Source organism: Molothrus ater, chromosome 1, assembly GCF_012460135.2.
Source record: "Molothrus ater isolate BHLD 08-10-18 breed brown headed cowbird chromosome 1, BPBGC_Mater_1.1, whole genome shotgun sequence".
NCBI lineage: Eukaryota > Metazoa > Chordata > Aves > Passeriformes > Icteridae > Molothrus > Molothrus ater.
In genome coordinates, this window is record NC_050478.2 from 52,447,099 (window position 1) to 52,467,060 (window position 19,962).

The following is a 19,962-nucleotide window of genomic DNA, read 5'->3' on the forward strand; positions in this document are numbered from 1 at the left end:
TGATATTTCCAAAGAAAATTTGTTTTTTGGGCAAAGTACAGATGAACTTGCCTTTCTGTAGGGTCTAAATTCACCTCTTTTAAAAAAGATGCCAGTAAGGGAGGTGTTCAAATAGGTGCTGTTGCCTTTGCTGTCAGCTGTGCTATTTTAATGTGCACAATGATCTCCTTCTCGTTATGTTTTAGGCATGGCTGGAGCTATTCACTTCCTCTCAGACATTTCAGTACCGGAGACTTCCCAGTTTCCAGCGTTTGAACTTAGACCTCAAAGGAGGGAAAACAAAGTGGAACAGGACAGCTAAAACCATCATTTTGAAAGGAAACTGATGCCAAAAGAGATGAGACTGTTTCGTGCCTCTGATAGTGAATGAACTTGACGCTGAACCGACAGATGGATAAAGCCCTTTTCTCACCCCTTCTGCCCCAAAGGACCATGAAGTCATTAGAGCATGAACAGGAGAAGCCACACTTGAGTTCTGTTAAAGTGACACCTTCAGATGTAGGACCAGAGAAGTCAAGTTTTGAACTTTTCTCTCTTCTGTTGTATTTGTCTCTTCAGGTCTTTGCCATGCTCTGCACGTTTATTGGTGTTGTGTGTTGATCCGAGTCTTTTGTCGTTAGCCAAAAGTTGGTCTCCGTGTGAATCTCTGTCCTGTACCTCCGTGCATGACTCACAAGAGCAGTGTTGCTTTCTGCAGCGTGGTTACCCGCAGGGAGAGCTCGCTGCAGGACGGTGCCCAGCTTCACTGGTGTGCTGGCAGCTCTACAAAGAGATGAAAATGTTTCTGTGTTCATTTTTTTCTGCCTTTTTCTCCACAGTCCTTACAAGCTAAGCCAGTGGAGATTCAGCCTGTTTTGTTGAAGAGGTGTGAGGCCATTTCTGTTTTCAGAAAGTTAGCAGGTTGGAAGGGATCTGACTTGTCTTTTGCTGCTGTTGTGGGAGGCTTCTTCTGTTGTTCCTTTGATAGCTGCAGCTGGTTAGTGTGTTAGGTGCTTATAGCAGGGGGGAGATGCTTCTTCCCACCACTGCAAAGCCCATCCCATGCCATGAGCTTAAACTGCAGGTGGAGTCACTCAGACTAACCTCCCTCTACCACCAACAGCAGAGCCTGGACAGCATAACTGCTTTTCCTTTCCTCGACCTCGATTTGGAATAAACCTCTCCTGCAGCATCTCAAATACAGATGAGCAAGGGAGGCTGCCAGGGCAAGCCTCCCATGCAGGTAGCTCAGGATGGTTGTTACTTTGGAACCAAAGTGGTGATTTGTTCTGGCCCTCCCCTCCCATGTAGTAGTAGAGTGATAAGTACCAGCTGCTTTGGAAGCTGCAGAGATTATTGAGCAATATGAAGCCGTTGCTAGTGGCTGTAATTGAAGTATAATTCATCTTCAAATCCACACAGTAAAAGCTCTTTTCCCATAGTCTTAACTGCTGCTAGTGCTTTGCTTCCCCCTGTAGTGTGGTGGGGTTGTGAAATACTAGACCTGCCTCCAGGTGCTCCTGAGTATCAGGCCATTGGTTTGGGAGAAGTGGGACATACTTTGAGTACTCTTAGAGCAGGTTGATGTGTCAAGTAGTACCTGAAGTGTAGTGCACTCCCAGTCACTTGGGCTCTGTGGTCATCCTCCCCCAGGTCTCCTTGTGCTCAGTCCAGGTGCTCATTTTAATTGGTATCTTCTGTCAGGTGTGAGTGTGACAGATGGCACAGTTTGACCTTTAGGGCACACATCAGGATATCTGTGACCTGTGGGCCATCTGCTGAGTGCCAGTGTCTGTGGTTGGGCTAGGAGATGCATTGTTGCTCCCGTATAAATCGGTGACTTGATTTGTCACCTGGCAGGTGACTTCCTTGAGCACGTTCCAGTGCCCTTTGCCAAATCCCTTGCGATGTTAATAATTTCTCCATTCAATTCTGCTGGACAGCAGCGGCAATGTAAGTGCACAAACAGCTTAATGTCACAGTGTAGCAGCTTCTCTGCTGGTTTGTCAGGGAGGATTAAAACATGGGAGCAGCAGAAGAGAATTCTCCACCCCTCTGGCAAAGGCAGAAGGTGAGATGGGAGCAACAAACCCAGCTGCATCTCGACAGCTAGAGATTGGGGAAAATGCTGAAAGGGAGTGGGGAATGCTGCATGGCAAGCAGCTGGGCTGAAGCAAACAGGAGCAGAGCAGAAAAGTGAGGAACAGAGGGAGTTATTAATGTGGGGGATCAGTGAGGAACAGGAAGAGTTGGAAGGTCATGCAGGCAATGCACAGTGTACCAACAGAGACATCTCGATGAGAGATTCCTCCATGCCAAGAATGCCAAGAGCTAACTCTGTTTCTTTCTTCAGCCTGTGGATCCCTGATCCTGCCCATAGAAAAGCCAGGAAGGAAACTTGCCTGGGAAGTCTCAGAGAAATACTAACAGAGGTAGATGGCAGCTCTGATCCTGTTCCACATCACCCCCCACCTCTTTGTTCCTTCCCCTCCACTGTGGGTGCAGAGCATGTTGGGTGTGTTAACAGGGAAAGGGCTCACCACATTTACAGGAACTGCCTGCAAACACTGGCCACCCTGGCAAATCCCAAGCCTCTGTTGTATGGACTGTTTAACTAGGGGGTCAGCTGGCAGGTTTTTCATTCTGTGATTATCTGCATATTGGTCGTGGCTACTGTGCTTGGAATGGCTCCTGTGGGAGGTGAGTTTGGCTGGTTGGAGCCTAAAGGGAATTAAAACCTGTTAGTTTTTAAAATGCACAGATATATACACACTAAGAACAGCTGAATGCAGAGCAGATACCCAGGATGCTGGAGTATACCTGTCAAGATAATGAGCAAGTCAGCTACCTGCTCTTTGGTACCATAGCCAGCCTTCTGCCATGGTGGGGCCTGGCACCATCCTTCTCTGCAGAACCCTCTCAGAACTGAGTAAGACTGGAAATGTATTGAGCTGGGAAGTATCTTGACAGTGCATCTGGCTCATCTTCCTGATGTGACTTTCCCCGTGGCTCCTCCTTTCTGTTTGTCACAGCATTGAGGTATCTAGGTGGCCCCTTAAAGAAAGCTAGAAGTGTGAAGGTGAAAAAGTGCATTTCACCAAGGCATTGTCGTCAGAAATGACATCAAACTACAAATGTAGAAAATGTCTTAATATTCCCTGGTTTGCTTTGTCTGTGTGTAATAGTTCATCTGTTGCAAAAAGCAGTAGTGTTAAAAATGGAAATGCCCTTTGGGCAGAAAAAGAGGAAAAAATGCTGATGTTTTGTTCTTTGGCTTTATTAGTAAAGATTAAGCTATGTGGTGGTAATTTGTGTGAGTCTGTTTTTTTCTTCATTGTGGTTCTCCTTCCTTCCCTCCAGCACTGTGGTGATAGCTGTCCCACTGAACTGACTGCTGAGCTGCTTCCCTATCTTATAGTCCTGCAGGATGAAACACATGCCAGAAAGAGGGCAGATTGCTGGGTTTGTAACCTTCCCATTTTCCTAGCACTGCAGGTGCCTTTCCTGCTGCTGCTCCCAGATGATTTTTACTGTATGTTGCTTAGTGCAAAGCTCTGCTTTCCTTTGTGGCCTCACAGATCCTGTTGAAGAGTTTGCCACTAAAGCCAGACTCAGGACGAACTGGTTTTTAAAACACATGTATGAAATCTCCCTGTCCAGCTGAGTAAAAGCTGTTTCCCACCTTTGAGGAAGTATGAAATGATCCTCTAGCTAGGCTTTAACAGAAGGAAACATCAAGTATGCTGCAGGCCCAGGGTAGTATTTCTGTTTCACACTGCCCTTTGTACCACTCATGGCCATCTTGGCCACCAAGAGAAACTGCTGCTTTTTTTGGATGGAGAGGATCAGTTCTGGTCTGCAGACAATCTGTACAAATTCAGGTGTAGCTTATAACCTCACCTGATCTCTAGCACAGCAGAATAGCACATGAGAGATGCGTGGGAGGCAGTGCATGTGCTGTGTGTCACCTCACAGCTAGGGCAGAGTCACCACTGTGCTGCCTGAGCCCTGCCCAGCAGGGTGTTTGATGCAGCAGCCTTTCCTACTGAAACTGTTCACTTTTTTCCCATATGTTTTCACTGGTTCCAGTCAGGGCCAGTGTGATTTGTGCACAGGGACCTCGACATCTACAAGTGGATTGTGGTAAATCCAGCTTGTAGCTATTAGGTAAGATAAGGTTAGGCAGCAGGAGAGAAGCAGAGTGGGACAGGTAAAGAGACATCCATCCTTGTGACTCCTCTCACTGCATAAAGCTAAAATAACAGATTGTTGCAGGAAGGCAGGGCTGCTTAATTTGTCACTGTTCCCTCTGCCTTCTCTGCTGCCACGTTCACCTTGCAGCACATGGCAGCTTGGAACAGTGGCTGCCAGTTGCACCTCTCATCTTTAACTGCCTTATTATCTAGCAGCTGCTTTGTAAAAGCTGTGTCATGCTGGATCTTGCCCTGCATGGTGTCTCTGTAGTCGTTTCCCTGCCAAATAGTACAGACTGTAAGGCAGCTCAGCTCCTGGTGACATCAGAGGGGAGGGTTCCCACAGCCACAGGGCCTACAAAGGCATCCTGTTCCACCTACTCAATTAGCAATGTCAGATCAGAAAAAGAAGACAGGCTTCACTATCTGAAAAAGTGTTACGGCTTCTTGGCTGACCTGTGTGCCAAAAAGTGACGTTTTGGATATATGTATATGGAGCTAACCTATCTGAGGTTTTGGAGTTGGGGTTTTTAAAGCAGGGAAGAAAGAAAACCTTCTTTGCTTCACATGGTCTGCATACTTTTTTGGAAAATATAGTTCCAGCTGTTTGTTGTTACAGTAGTGTAAGCTGTCACAAAGGCTCCAAAGGAAAAAAATAAGCCCAAAAAACACCCACAAACCATAAAAAGTTGTCACTACATTATCACTTCCCAAAGTGATGAAACACAGGCCCAACCAGAGCTACAGGCAAGGTGAACCAAGAGTCACTGGTGGTGCCTCTTCCCATGAAGCAGCATAGTTGGATATCTCAGCAGAAGGGCACTAATCCCCTTCTCATTCTTCCTGCTGCCAGGTCACAGGGGCAGAGACCCTTGTCTGGTGCCTGCCTCCTCAGAGGTACACCAGACATTTTGGGGATGCAGAATTGAAGAAAGGACTCGATGGGTTACATTGTTCAATGCTCCCGGCTCCCCACCCAGGTTCAGTGGCTCCACTAAAGCAGCCCCTTCTGGCCAAGCCCTGTCAACGGGTTTAACCACCCTGGATCAAACCTCACTGCAAGAACCAGGAGACAAGACACAAAAATCACCTTCCTGAGGTAGATCTCAAAGGCTGGCTGGGAGTCAGCTGAACACTGGTCCAGTGCCTCTGGGAAGGGGCAGGGGAATGCTCCACAGATCGCCAGGGCTCTCAGCCATGACAACCAACCTTATTTTGCAGTCAGAACACCACCCTGCCTCAGGGAGGCACCAAAACCTCTCTAGTGTTTGAGAGAGGATGCAGTGGCTGCACCCAGAGAATCCCAGCAGATAAAGAACCAAACCCCATGGGGAAGTTCACAATAGCAAAGCTGCAGCAGCTGGCAGCTCCTAGGGCATGGCCAGTGCCAAGTAAAATCCTGTTGGAATTGGTGAGGCAACTGGAGGAAAGGCATGTAAACAATCTGCAATTAATGCCTATGGATGCCTACGCAGGTGCTGTATTTTCAAGACCAAGCAAGTTTGCTAGCAGAGAATTCCCTGTGTTGTATGAGGTAGTGTCATCCATCAATTCTAGGAAATAAACGAGCCAGACTTCAGGAGAACTTCACCTGAAGTTGAATTTCACTGTACAAAGGCTTCTATTCAGTGTGTCCAGGACAATGCCAGCTGTCACAGATGATACATTTTATAATATAAAAGGACTTAACAACACCTATTAAAATGAGGTCTGTAATTCCTATTGACAGAAAAAGGTTGGAATTGCTTTTAAAAAAATATGTTCTGTAAACACAACCATAGTGACATACACAGCTTTCACACATCAAGTGCAAGCTAATTAAGAAAATATATACAGTTGTGATGTGCAGATGGACCTCTTATTCATCCATAAAATGTACTTTTTTGTTATCTGAAGTGTCCCTCAAGCTAAGACTGCACACACAGAAGTACTTTGCTTTGTCCCTTATTGTGATGCACAGTAAGGAAAAGCCTTGGTTACAATTTCACCCAAGTCAGGTACGCAGGAATGAACTCCTCCAGTGCTAGCTCTGCTCCAGATGGCTACTGATTCCACCAGCAGAAAGAAACAGTGGCCCTTACAAGTTTTTCTGTTAGACACTCATATTCACAGAAAAAGGGATATTTTGCAAATCCAGCTTGACACCTAGAAACAAGTTCAAAAGCCACTGGCACAGAACAGCAGCAATAAAAGCTTTGGCTCCCTGTGCAACACAGGTCTTCAGATGACTCCAAACCACCACAGTGAAACCCCTGTGCCCTGGCTGGTGTCACACAGGAGCATTCACCTGGTACCCAAAAGACCACATGGGACTCTTAACCCTCAGCTCTTATTCTGCAGGTCCTTCAGCAGCAGGAGGCAATGGCATCTCTTTTTTGTCACTGCTCAGTGACATGACTTAATATGCACAAAGGGAGAAGGTCCCATTAGTAGAAGTCATGTTTCAGAGCAACTTCAAATTTTTGCTAGACATGGATGGGTGTGAGAGCCCTCACAGGCAAAGGGGCTCTGTGTTTATTCAAAGATGTTCATTTGTGGTCACTCAGAGGATTGGCCGTGAGCACTCACAACAAAATACATGAAGAGCTAAGAGATATTGAAAGCCAAACTATCTGTGCACCAGGTCAAAGAATGCTATTAAGAACCTGTCCCAAAAAGTTATTACTTTTCTGACCTAGAGAGGAGAGGAGATTTACAGATCCATCACCTAAGATGACAGCTTTACTTGGTACTCTTTGTGGCAGCAGTAAGACTGTAATGGAAGATACTATTTCTCAGGGACTAAACTCCCATCAATGCCAAAGGGAGTAAACTTGTACCTATGCTCCCATTCCTTCTTACTGTAAATATTTTCTAATTTAGGGAAGAAAACTTATGCATTTCAGTGTTTCTCACTGTTCTGTCAAGAGGTAAAAATAGTTCTGAGATTGTAACACCTTCCTCTCAAGCCAACATGTAGGTCATCGTCTATTTCATACAATCTCAGCGCTGGCAAAACAAGGGGAGCCAAGATACCAAACACATAGGTGAAGTTCACATGATGGGCAAGAAACACTCAAGTCCCAGTCCTTAATTCTGGATGCATATTTAAAGTAACAACTCCCTCTTTTCTAGGGCACTTGGCGGAGCCCCTGCCACAACTCAAGCAATACTGGTACTCTAGTCACAGTGATTTTTATCAGAGCATCTTTCTGTTAGCCATCAGAACTGAGATGTAAAAGAAAAGACTAAAAGCAAAAGATGGTAGTCACAATTTCTGGTAAAATCATTGCCCTGCTGCTTCTACCTTTATCTTCTTTGTCTGTCATTTCCCTTAGCTGAGGACATTTCTGCTGTGGGGTCTTAGGAGGCTGCACATCACTCTGGGGTCACAAGAACTGCTATCAGTAACCTACCACGACGCAATTAAAACCTTGTTTGAAACAAACAATAAATAAAGAGAAAGACATACAGGTTTTAAATATAGGTTTCCATTAAAAGCATTACAAAGACAACTTCTCTCATTTTGAAGAAAAAGAAAAAATCCACTTTTACTAAAAAAAAAAAAGAAAAAAAATTTAAAAATCACCCTTTTGCAAGTAACTTTAATGAGGAAAGGTGCAGGGAAGGGAAGGAGAGAGGACTTGGAGAACTAGCAAGTGTTCAAAAGGGCAGGTGCCCTCCTTCTTGGCCATTTTGCAATTGCACCTTCTTCTCACACAGTCAGGTCAGAGAGCCAGAGTCCTCATGTGGAGGATTTCACCACCTGCTCATATGGGGGAGGTGGTGTGTTGCAGTAGGAAGGTGGGGGTGGGTAAACTGGGTTTCCTTGTGGGGAATTGGGCTGGACGTGGAAAGCCATAGCCATGGGATTCATCACAGGTCCACCTGGATCTGTGTAATACGGCACTCCAGGTTGTTGTGACCCTGAAAGAAAGAAAAGGAGAGAAAAGGTATCAGCGACAGCACAGGCATCAGGCTGTGCTCCCCCAGGGCCTGTGTCTGCATACTCGGACAAGGTTTTCAAAGTGTTCATCAGAGCAAGGACAAGGAGTCTTTCTCCCTTCCAGAAAAAAAACAGGCTGGCAGGACTGCATTCACCTCTTCAGATACTACTAAAAAGTTTGAGTTTTGCATCCAATGGAAATCACTTAGTGAATGAAAGGGCACCACTGCCCCGAGCAACTACCATTTCAAAGAGAAAACAGTGAGCCCTGTTCAGTTGCTCTGACAGAAAAGCTTTTTGTCTGCAGAGAGGAGAGGTGTGGGATCCCAGATGGACAAAGGAGTCTCTACTGTGGCCCTGACTCAAGTGTCAAGTCTTACAAAAGGACTTCAGAGATTATTTTGTGGTGTCCTGGATCTGCTGATAAGCCAGAGTGAAGCTCAGATGGATAATCTCCCTCCCACAGTTTAGAGGTGAACCTGTATGAAGCAAAGAGCCAAGCTGCAGTCAGTCACTGCTGGCTAACACAATGGACAAGATTGCTTTGCAAAGATTCATATTAGGAAATGATGTTGGAGCCTGCAGGGACAAGGAAAGCAAATATATGGCCAAACACAAAATTCCTTGGCTGTGACACATAAGGAGTAACAGAGATTGCTGCCATAAGAACAAAGCTGGTGTGTAACCCTCCTCAGATATCACAGTGGGTGGTGGAAGATGACTTAATGCAACTGAAGTCACAGAATATCTCAAGATCTAAGTTAGCTTTTTTTTTTTCCCCTCTCTGTCTGTTTAAATAAAGATGGACTGGGGAAAAAGTCATGGCTGAGCAACAGGTTTTCTTCTTTTGGTGCCAGTCTGTGTTTCCTATAATGACACAACTTCTAAGAGATCTTCCCCTTCCATTCTCGCAATCGGGCTCCCAGAAGAGCACTACTCCCAGCAGATGCTGCTGGAATGGCAGAAGATGCTGCTGCTATCTCTGCAGGGAAGAAAGGAGATAGGCAATGAGCCACATTTTGAGGGCTCCACCTCAACAGTGAATTGGCTACTGGTACCGAACCCAGAAGAGTAATTACTGGAAAATGGGAACTTGCTTGACTACTAATTCTCATTGCTTTTGCTGTTAAATATTTCTAGAACAGTGGAAAAAACTAAAAATAAAAAATAAAATAAATTGTGGGGTTAGCTCAGAGCCCAAAGCTTTTAAGTAACAGTAGTAACAGTCTGGAAGCAGGTGCCATAATCAGGTCATCAAAGAGCTTGTGCTTATTTTATATTTGCCCACAATTAATGTTCCATGAAGCACCATGAAAGAGTAAAACTGCTCCAAATTTAAATCTGGTGTTTATCAGTTCAGCCAAAGACACTCTCTGTTCACATAAACTCCAGGCTATTTTTCAGGCTTAAAAATATTAGTCTAGTTGGATTGGCTCCCCCCCAGCTGCAAAATGCTCTCTGTTCAGTTAAGGAGAAAAACGGATGCAGAATGGGAGCCCTAAAAACCCCTTTGAATTTAAACAAAGAAGTGTCAGTTTGTCTCTGTAGCATCTTTTTAACAATTAAGGCCTAGGAGTGTTCCCAAGTGGAACTAGCTACCAGACAGAAAGAAATTACAAACTTAGAGAGCAATTTTAGCAGAGGAGCCTTCACTAGGTAGGTCCTCCTGATGCTCACAGTAATTATTTACTAGAGAGACAGCAATCAGACTAACAAGGGGAAAAAGACCACTTTGGCACAGAAAGACTGCGGGACAGAACACTGAAGGCAAAACAAAAAAACCTGCAAGATGGCCAGATTGTGGAAGAAAATGCTAGGCTTTCCTTCAGCTCTGGCAGATGTTATCAATTGTATTTAAAACTCTTTCTTCCTGTGACTGTTGAATTTGGACACCTATCATTTTGTCTACACTGCAAAGGGAGAGCTTGCTAGCCTCCTTCCACACATGGACACACACCTGTAAAGGTATTAGGAATCAAAACAGAACTGAAAGTTCTGTCATCCCATGTGTTTCAACACCCCTTCTGTACACTGCAGCTGAATTATGCTGTTGGAAAGGCTGAGAACATCACTCACTGCAGGAGGTGGATGCATGTCTGAGTGTAGTGCAATCCCTTGTACAAATTGCACAGTGTCCAAAAACCAGTGAAACAAAAGCTCAAAACCCACCCTTTTTTAGTGCCTTGGCCAAAGTAAGAAACCAGTGAAACTTGTTATGAGAAGTCTCTGACCTGATGCATTGTTGACTGGTTGTCTGGTGTAAGACACATTAAAAGTAGGTTCTTCTACTAATGGAGGAGGATACATCCGCCTTCGGATAAAGAAACCAGCTCCACAACAGAACAAAACTCCCATCATCAAAAGGAACCTAAGCAAAAAGAAGAGGGAAGTCAAAACCTGCACATTCAGGCAGCATTTAAATCCAGACTGTTCAGTGAGAATACATCAACCTACAACTTTTAACAGGATTTCTCAAACAGGTTGCCTCTTGAGAGCAGGTCTGTCATTTGGGATAGCACTCATGGAGCACTTATAGATGTATTAGAGACATCAATCTTCAGTGATTAGTACTATTGTCAGTGTTCTCTGGCATGTAACCCAAAAGTAAAACACACTTGAACTTTTCAAAAGTTCAGGTTCACATATGACCTTGGCCACTGGGATGCTAAACTGAAATTCCAGGTCTGTACAGTTTCAAACTGCGCCTCTTGGATGCAGGCCCGAGGCTCACAGCATCTAGGCTGCTCAGGATGTTCGTGGAGTACAGAGAGGAATACTGCTCTGCATCTGCCATTTAAAGAAGAATCTCAGATATTCTTAAATTAACTCAACATTTTAATTTCAACTCCCATGGGAAATACAGTAGCTGGCACTTAAGCTCAAGCCAGAAGACTCAAGCATTCAGTACTGACAGCGACAAATTTTGCTTTGCGCTTCCTACATGGAATATTACATTCTCCACAAAAAAAAAATACATTATTTAGCCACAATTCTCCTTCTCTCAGCATCCTTTACAACCTAATTAAACTGTCCTCATCATTTCCTTGCCCTGGTGTGGTGGAAACAGGAACATGCAGCAAGGGCACACATATTTTGGTCTTTAGACAGCAGCTTTCACTGTGTTTCCTTGATCAGTTACCAGACACTCCAGTGACTCATAAAAGCTCTTGTAAATTGGAATGGTTCTTCTGCCTGTAATTGTCATCTTATTTCATGGCCTTTTACTGGAAAACAATGACAATTGTGTTTTTTTGGAAGGCAAGGAAGTTGGCCAGAGGCAAGCCTACACACCATGCTTATCTCTGGAAAATTCCCAGGTGGCTGAGAGGAAGACTGTGGCACAGAATGGCAGCAAGAGTTACTTCATGCAAAGGCTCAAACTCTGTTCTTGTTTCTACATTAGAAACGAGAGCAGAAGGAGGTTCTTTTTCCCTGAGCCAATATTTATACATTCCCCTTTGGCAGTGTTCCTGCAAAGGATTTTTTTCAGAGCAGAGAAACAGAGATTTACGACGTCACCCCAGGGATTGAGATAGAGAGCTCTTCACTTATATCAGTAAGGATTGTACACTGAAATCCCACAGTCAGCTTTGGGAAATCTCTGTATTATAGTATACATCAGGCTTCTGTTTCTCACTGTTTATTTGTTTCAGTTTTGAAGGCTTTTTTAAAAATCAGTCTTCAAGTTCCACATTAAAATGCCTGAAAAAAGGTTTTCAAGGGAGCCTTTCCTTTCTCTCAACTGTAATGAGAAGGTTTTATTCAGGTGCTTTCTTAAATTCACTCCAAAAGGAATTTACCTTATTTTTTCATTATGCATATAGCAGTGATTAGTTTAAGCTTTATCCAGATTACTGCTGCTGGTTTCACAAGCTCAGTCTTTCTGCCTTCTTTTCCTCTGCTGTCATCTCCAGTGAAATCCTCATAGCCATAAATGTACTTCTCTTCCTTTTTAATTGAAGCCTCAATTCAGCTGGCAGGACTATATTAAATCCTCCCTAAAAGCACAATCCTGCTTATAGGATCCACTTTTAAAACTGAGTGCCCAAAAAAACCAGGAAGAATGTTGCTGTTTGGTAGTAGCTGGGACAGGCATAAAGAATTCTGCAATTCTGGATAAAAGTGGAACCACTGCTTGTAAAAAGCAGCAGGATGCAGAAGCAGGAAAGGTCAGCCTGACATGATTAACCTCCTTTTTCAATGTTCTCTTACTACATCAGGAGAATTTTATAAGAAAGAAACAAAATCTGTGCATTTCTATGTACACACATACCTTCCTACATACTTGCACCTACTGTAGTTTAAAATACCAGGGCTGACAATATCCTGATTTAAGTCTGACCAACAAGAACAAACACAAAATTCCCAAATGCCCTGCAGCACCTACCAAAAATACCATAGTCGCTGGATAGAGAGAGCTCTTACACAGCATCTTGACCCACAGCAATCCTCATACGAGCGACATCTGTGGAGAAACAAGGACACAGGGCTGTTGAGTGGCTGTCAGATTGAAATGGCATTCCCAACCCTGACACCATTCACACCCCCAACCAAAGCATTATTTTAAGAACCAACTACCCTTGTGTGGATAAAGATGTCAATAATATGCACAGCACAGCTCTATCCCTATTCAGGAACTTCTCCCATGTTATTGAAACTAACTTCCTATATACTTATCTCAAATCACCTCTAAAGACCGAAAATGGTGTTCAATTCTATATAAAAAAGGACAAGTTATAAAGAAAAGCAGTATCACTGTGTTTTCCTTTCATAGTAAATGAATACTGCAGACCCCCAACAGATGTTTGGAGTTTTATTCACAGAACAGACAAGAACTGCCAGAATGAAACTGCCAGATCACCCTTTCTTTGAAATCAGCACCTTCCAAGCAGAGAAACCACTGAGTACAGAGAAAATTCCAATTGTACCATTATTTGCAAATTTTATGCCCTTTTTTCTTCTCAGAAGTTGCACTGGATTACAACTGCCAGCAAGTCCCATTATTAAAGCAGCCTTTAGTCTAAAAAAACCCCACACTTCATATTAATATTTTGTATGCACAGAACATTTTTAAAAGTATTACATCCCCAGTCATTGTGTGCATGAGGTACCACTGCACAAAAAGCAAGCACATACATTAAGGGCAACCTCTGAACAATTCCTATGGTAACTCCTATTCCCACTCCAGTGAAACTTAGTAGGGAAAAGGATCAAGTTAACACAAAATCTGTGGTATGTTGCAGACTTGAATGAAAATAAGCATATAGAAATAAGATTACCATATCCACATACAAAAAGAAAAGAGGAGGTGACCACAACTGGATTGATCTTTTTAAGGGTGTTCACATCTGCGTGCAGAATGCACTTATTTATTTAAGCATCTGATCTTGGACAGTTTGCTCAGCTGCATGACTGTGCTCCCATATTTATATGCAAACTAAAACCATGTCAACTGAATAGTTGTACAGACAATTACACATTTACATGCTCAATTAACAAGGCTTCACTCAGAAAATACATTGTCACATAGGCTTCAGCCTCTAACTGGGGCCAGAGGAGGATGCTCTATGGATACATAATCAGTTGGAAAACAGTTACATGCTCTTTTGATGACAAATAAGTAGGATTTACTCAGGCAAGCCGGAGGATCTGACATGATCATCATGGCAGGGCTCATTACGACACTCAGGCACCCACTTTGAGACTCAGGCCAAGGAAGTTGCTCATGCCAAAAGAGAAAACAGCCACTTTGCTGCCATTGAACATGAAAGTGACCCATCTGCAATTTTCCTTCTTTAAAGCTTTCCAAGACCCTGACAACTGCTCATACTCAAAGCTACCAAACCTCACATAACTATTAACTAGACATAGCAAGTCAGCAGTCCCCTTGGGACCAAGAAATTAAGTATTCCTCCATGTTTCCACAGTGGTTCAACCCAACAGGAGCTTTCAAGACATATGTTGAAGTCAAGGACAGAGTCAGGTTCCTTACAAAATGGGCTGGGAGCTGCTATCTTCTGTTACACCAGTGCTCATGGCACCCCTTTGCTCTTCAACATGCTTTGGTTGGAGCACTTAATCCATGGTGATGGGTACTTGCCCCCTTGGCTGACGCTGCACAGCAAGGATTTTGTTGGGCCAGAAAAGCAGAGAAGAAACTGAGCCCATAAATCTAGAAACCCTTCTTGACTCCATTAGGACAAAAATAAAAAGAAGGATTTTAGGAATGTGAGCAGTCTTTATCTCTGCCTCCACACACTGGCTCTGTCAGTCCAGACACCTACATCTGACCACACACAGGATGGGGAGTGGAGGCACCATTTCCCAGAGCCCCAAGAGCTTCACCTGTAATAAAACTTAAACAGAGAGGTCACAGAGACTGCACACACACCTCCCCCATGCCCACCCTTGCCTTGCTTATTTTGCACCTTTTTTCTCCAGAGCCAGAAAATATGGGAAATGGTTATTTTAAAATATGTAATTATGGTCATTCAAACCACCAAAATTAGAGGAGCATCTGTAGAGTACCTCAATCTGTTTTTTATCTTTAAGTTATCCAGGTTAGGAGTCAGCACCATTTTTAAAGTCTCAAAGGCTTAGCTTTTATTCCTGCAAAAGAAGGCTAAAGCACCAGCTGGAAGGCAGAAAGGCTACACTGCTGAATATTTATGAAGCTCCTGAGATCACTCACTGACAAACAAACAGGCCATCAAGAGAAGTTTCAGGTGACTGAACTTTCAAATGGTTGAAAATAATGATGCAAAGGATGGAGGAGTCTCTCATGGTGGCTCCAATTCCTGGTTGTCAATAAGCTTTCTTACTGTAAAAGCCAGTAAGCTCAGCCAGCTCATCCCAGGCTGACCACTGCATTTGCTGGGTGGATCTGCAAAAGGATACCAGTACCACAACCCTCACAACCCTTTGAGATCTGACACTGGTAACCTTGTCACTTTTTAGCCATAAAACCAAGCAGGTGCTTTATTCTGTGTGCCTGTGAGAATGGACACATGGACCTATATGTAGGAGCATGGAATCAAGGCTGGAACCAAGGATGGTGCCAACCTGCTGTCTGTACTCCCCCCACTTGATAGCAGCACCAAAAAGGACTGGAAGAGTGAATATTCCATTTGCTGATACTGCTATCAGGCTACAGCAAAAGCTCTGCTGATCTACTGTTCTTGATTCTATGCACTGTGGAAAAACAACACAACTCCTGACAATATTCATCCCAATTACAAGACAATTACTTACAAAAGCCATATTTATTAGCCTGCAAAAGTCAACAACAAAATCAGCTTAATAATGGAGTAACATGCAAGCTTAAGTATAATCAGTCTTTGATGTACTATCTCTCACTGCCTGATGGCAAATCACAGCAGAATTAAGATCTTGGTTCATTAAAAAACCATAATTAAGCACATGCACATATATTTATTGAATGGCATGCATTTTCTTTAAATTGAACCCATACTCTGGCTTTGCTTTACAAGGAAGGACCAGTGTGCCTAATGGCAGTTGAAACAGAATGACCCTTACTAACAATCAGAAGTGGATTGAACCCATCTCCAGAAGGCTTTTCTAAAGTCAATTTCCCTCTTTCACAGATCAGTGATGATCCCAAGAACTGCATTTCCCTAGGGCAATGCTCATTTCATTGATCAAGAGTTAACATATGACACAGGGCAAGTCACAATTAGTTGCTTTGCTAATCTGCAACTTCACCAAGAACAGTCTCTCATTCAAATGGGATTTATGATTTAGAAGGTACATCTTTTTATTCATAATTCAGTGGAATAAAAGAACTGTATGTGCATGTCCAATGTCTTGAACTGCTGGCACACCAAGGAACTGCTGTGTCACAGATCAAAGTTACACAGCATGTCAGGTCACAGGGACACAGTTTTTCTCTGGGTTCACACTTAAATCATGGCACTGAACTTCCTTCCTTTATGGACAAGCAAAGCATAGTTTCTCTTAAAGGAATATGGCATGACCCAAACCTTACAAACCAACTCTTTACTTGCATGTGTTCTGTGGATAATAGCTGCTCAATGATATGGTCCAATAGCTCTTCTCCAATTATACCTGCATCTACACAGCTGAACAATTCCCTTCCTAGTAGAGCTGCTGCAGCAAAGAGCTGCTTTCCCTACCACCACCACATCTTTTAAATGGAAGCTGTAATATTCTTAGGTTTTTTCTCTAGATGTTTTGCATCATATGGGCCAAAACCTGATTTAACATTTAAGATGGTTGATTAGTAATGCATTTTGGAAGAGTGAAAAAACCATAAATTGTCAATCCACATGTAGTGGCAGAAACACTACTGTAGACACAGAGACAGAGGATGAGTGGGTGAAATAAAACCACAGCTCCACATCAACAACCAAATACAGTGAACTGCATCATCTCTAGCCTCATCTTGTTCTGAAGACAAGCCTGACATGAATTCCAAAAAAAGGCTGCATACCAGTCATAGGTTAAATGATTGCTGCTGATATCTGTAAATTCTATGATACAAATTGGGATTCAATGAAACACAAGAAGCACTGGCAGCTTTGAAGTGGGGGGCAAGAAAACTGAAGGGAGTCAGGGAACGGTGTAAATGAAAATACAGCAGTAGAGCAAAGCTAAGAACACAAAGGAAACATTTTGGGGGTTGGTAGAAGCATTAAATGAAGCTAAGGAAGTGCCAGATGTGGCCCTAATATTGGCACAGGCAAAAGACCAGAAGGAATCTTCATAAGAACTGCAAGGGATGAACTGCTGAGGCTGGGTCATCTCCAGGCAGATTCAATGCTGAGCCTTTAAAGTCAGAAGGTTCAGGTCTGCTCCCATGAAACAGATGACAGCAGACAGCTGAAGTGTGCACACACATTTACTTGTTCTAGGACAAAGGAAGTTTTAAAAATAAAATAATCTAATCTGCTTGCAACTCAGCAGTCAGGAACAGAGAAAAAACAAATAAGGCTTGAAACAAAAAGAAAAAGCAGGCAATCACCACAAAGTGACTATCAGAAAAAATTCTGATGAAGCTCTGAGTCATGGCTGTGCTGTCAGTGAGGAGTGATGTCACTGAGGTACACCGCCACAAGACTTAGACCTGACAGACAAAAAATGGGGAAGACAACTGAAGGTGTACCATGTAATTGAGAAGGAGTTCTTTTTCTACCAAGTTTACTTAAACTTTTATTCATTTCAGACATTTCATAAGTGCATTTCCATCTTTCCATAAAAAGCAGCCTTCAAAGCAAACCCATTGCCTGTGCTGCTGTCTAAGGAAGGTCACAGACTATTGGCTGCAGACATGGGGAAAACCATCACACAATGGAGGGGTTTTCCCAATGAATCTGTTTTGCTACAGGAGCACACAGAACATGGAAATAGAAACAGAGAGTCCAACTCTGCACTCAGGAGTCACACCTAAGCAACTATGGGCTCAGAAACTCCCAAAGTTGTTTAATCTCTCTCCAGAAAGATGCCGCAACACAAAGACCACATCCTTCCACTGCATTCTCTCAAGTGCTTGAGAGGAGAGTTTTTGCTCAAAAACTTGAGCGGTAAGACAGGCAAGGTCTTTGGCTGTAGGGAACATCTGCATTCCAGCCTTGGTCTTAGGGTCATTTGTGTCTCCTTGGCCTAATGTTCAGCAGACACCTGCAGTTACAGGTTCTCAGCATCCAAAAGCATTTATCTTCTTATAAATAGCAAAGGTGATCTCTCAGCATATGCAATAACAGTGCCTTGTCAAACAGAGGTCTGATAAATATGAATAGATAAGTTTATTATAATAAATACAGCTGCTTCATAGATGAATGGAGCTGTGACCTTAGTGCACATCTGTACTTAAGAGTAAAATCACTGCTACTGGTACCAAAGAGAGATAGTTATCCAGGTACTTGGTAAATCACATAGCCCTTATGTAAGAAAATGTAAGCCAAAAACAAAGGAAAAGGGCTGTCAGGTAATTTTTTTCTACAGAGTAGAAACAACTGAGACAGAACAGTATTTGCTCAGATTAGAGTCCTGTCTGCTTTGACACAACCAGAATCTCCTATAATACAAGATACTTGGCTCCTGTCCTTCCCACAGATGTGGAAAACAAGAGCAGGCAACAGCTGAAAAGGAGCTCATTTCTCAATTACTCTTTAGGTGAAGAGCCTATAAATACCATCTCTGTGCAAGAACTCAGCAGAATACAGTAATCCTCCCCCACTTCTGATGGGATGAGAAGTATTTGCTCAGGTGCTTCTATCAAACCAATCCTTCTCACAACCTTCTGCTACCCAAAGGTTTACCATAACCCCAGGCTCTCTTTCCAGATCCCAAGAAGAAAGCCATCCTGCAGAGGAACTCTCTTTGTTGTCTGTAAACTACCACTACCTGGTTTTCTGGCCAGCACATATCCATCTAGATATTTTCTCTGCTCCCCTTGTGGCAGAACCTAGCGAGAATTGCAGTGGCTTGGGCTTTGGCAATATATGGAGCCTTAAAGAGCCATTTTTCAACAGAGGCTGCAGGCTTTTCTTTCACAGAACAAAGCAGAGAAACAGCATTGCTTAAGGCTCTGACAAAAGTAAGCCACAGATAATGTGTATGACAAGTTTGAATTTTCTGGAGGTGGAATTGTAAATTTCTTGTATGAACAGGAATAAGGAATTCTAGTTAACCATCAGGCCCCTTATTAAACAGATGATTAGTTCTTTGCATCTCAAGCTGCTCCCAGTGAGCAGGCAGTCCTACTGCATCTCATCCCTGCTTTGGGAAAGCATAAGTCTGCTGGCAGGGGGCGATGGGTATCCAGGAATTTGCTGTCTGTCTCAATTTAAAATACTAAAGCATAGTAAACCCTTTTTTCCTGCACCAAACCACTGCATGATCAAATGCAGAGAAGGACTGGGCAGTAGTGGCCAGCTGTTAAGTGCCATCAAGTCTTTCAGAACTTTAATTTGGGGTCTCCCTACTTAGAAAGGGTTAGAACTTCAGGATTACTTAGGTGTCAGATGCATTCTGACACTCCATTGAAGCTCAAACCAAGAAAAACCTTTCCTGTCCCACTGACAGGAAGCCAGAAGAAACTGATTCTTGGTCTCTCATTAGGGCTCTTGCCTGGAACATGGAAGAATTAAGACCTGATGAGTATTTCAAGTCAAACACCTTCCACAGGAAAAAGTGAGGCTCACTCACAGTAAGTCACAGCTGTGGATATCACACCCTGTGGAAATGAGAAGGGGATGGGACTGGGTTCTCTGCTCCACCTCAGCCAGGAGAAGGTCTGGTCTCAGAAGAGTACCCCACTAGAAGACATAGGATGCCCTCTTTTCTTCTTTCCTCACCTTCTCAGAATTAGCTGCCTATACCTGGTCAGCCTCCAACTCCAAAATCATCCTTTAAATCTGAAATTATGTCTATCACCTGTTTGATGGCTTGTGAAGGTTGATATACTAAACCCCTCTCCAGGACCTACTCCTAGCAAGTTGAGCTGAGTGTTAATTTGGCAGCCTAATTCACCCCAGATTGCTTTAGATAATTGATCCATTGAAGGAAATTCCAGTTTGTGGCAAGGCACCTCCTGCTGGGTAACTCTAGTCTCTTATTTGGAGCAAGGAGTAAGCCCCTTCAAGGGCACTGACTTTTGAAGCTTTGACTTCTTGCATTGCTATTGTTCAAGGCTGCAGAGGACTGAGCACTGGTGGTGGGATTCTGATGCCTATTCTACAGGTGGTCTGATGATTACTGCTGTCTTTCTTCTCAACACAAACCATTTCCTTACATTCTTGCAATGAACTACATCTGCAATCAGGCCCTTCCTGGGGCTGCTCACTGCAAAAGTGAGCCCTGGAGTGATCGAGGTCTCTGGGTCTG

General features: G+C 43.4%; 2 protein-coding genes across 2 annotated transcripts in view; one reads left to right on the plus strand and one right to left on the minus strand.

Moving 5' to 3' along the window:
• LANCL2 (LanC like glutathione S-transferase 2) overlaps nucleotides 1-3,287 on the plus strand; it is a 33,308-nt gene extending 30,021 nt beyond the window's left edge. The window contains exon 9 of the mRNA XM_036399427.2: nucleotides 186-3,287. Within this exon, the coding sequence (XP_036255320.1) occupies nucleotides 186-301 (116 nt within the window). The 3' untranslated portion in view covers nucleotides 302-3,287. The remainder of the gene's footprint in view (nucleotides 1-185) is intronic.
• A 4,333-nt stretch (nucleotides 3,288-7,620) lies between these two features.
• VOPP1 (VOPP1 WW domain binding protein) overlaps nucleotides 7,621-19,962 on the minus strand; it is a 62,544-nt gene continuing 50,202 nt past the window's right edge. Inside the window, exons 3-5 of the mRNA XM_036406618.2 lie at nucleotides 12,485-12,562; nucleotides 10,329-10,465; nucleotides 7,621-8,078 (exon numbers count right to left, since the gene is read on the minus strand). Of these exons, the coding sequence (XP_036262511.1) occupies nucleotides 7,897-8,078; nucleotides 10,329-10,465; nucleotides 12,485-12,562 (397 nt within the window). The 3' untranslated portion in view covers nucleotides 7,621-7,896. The remainder of the gene's footprint in view (nucleotides 8,079-10,328; nucleotides 10,466-12,484; nucleotides 12,563-19,962) is intronic.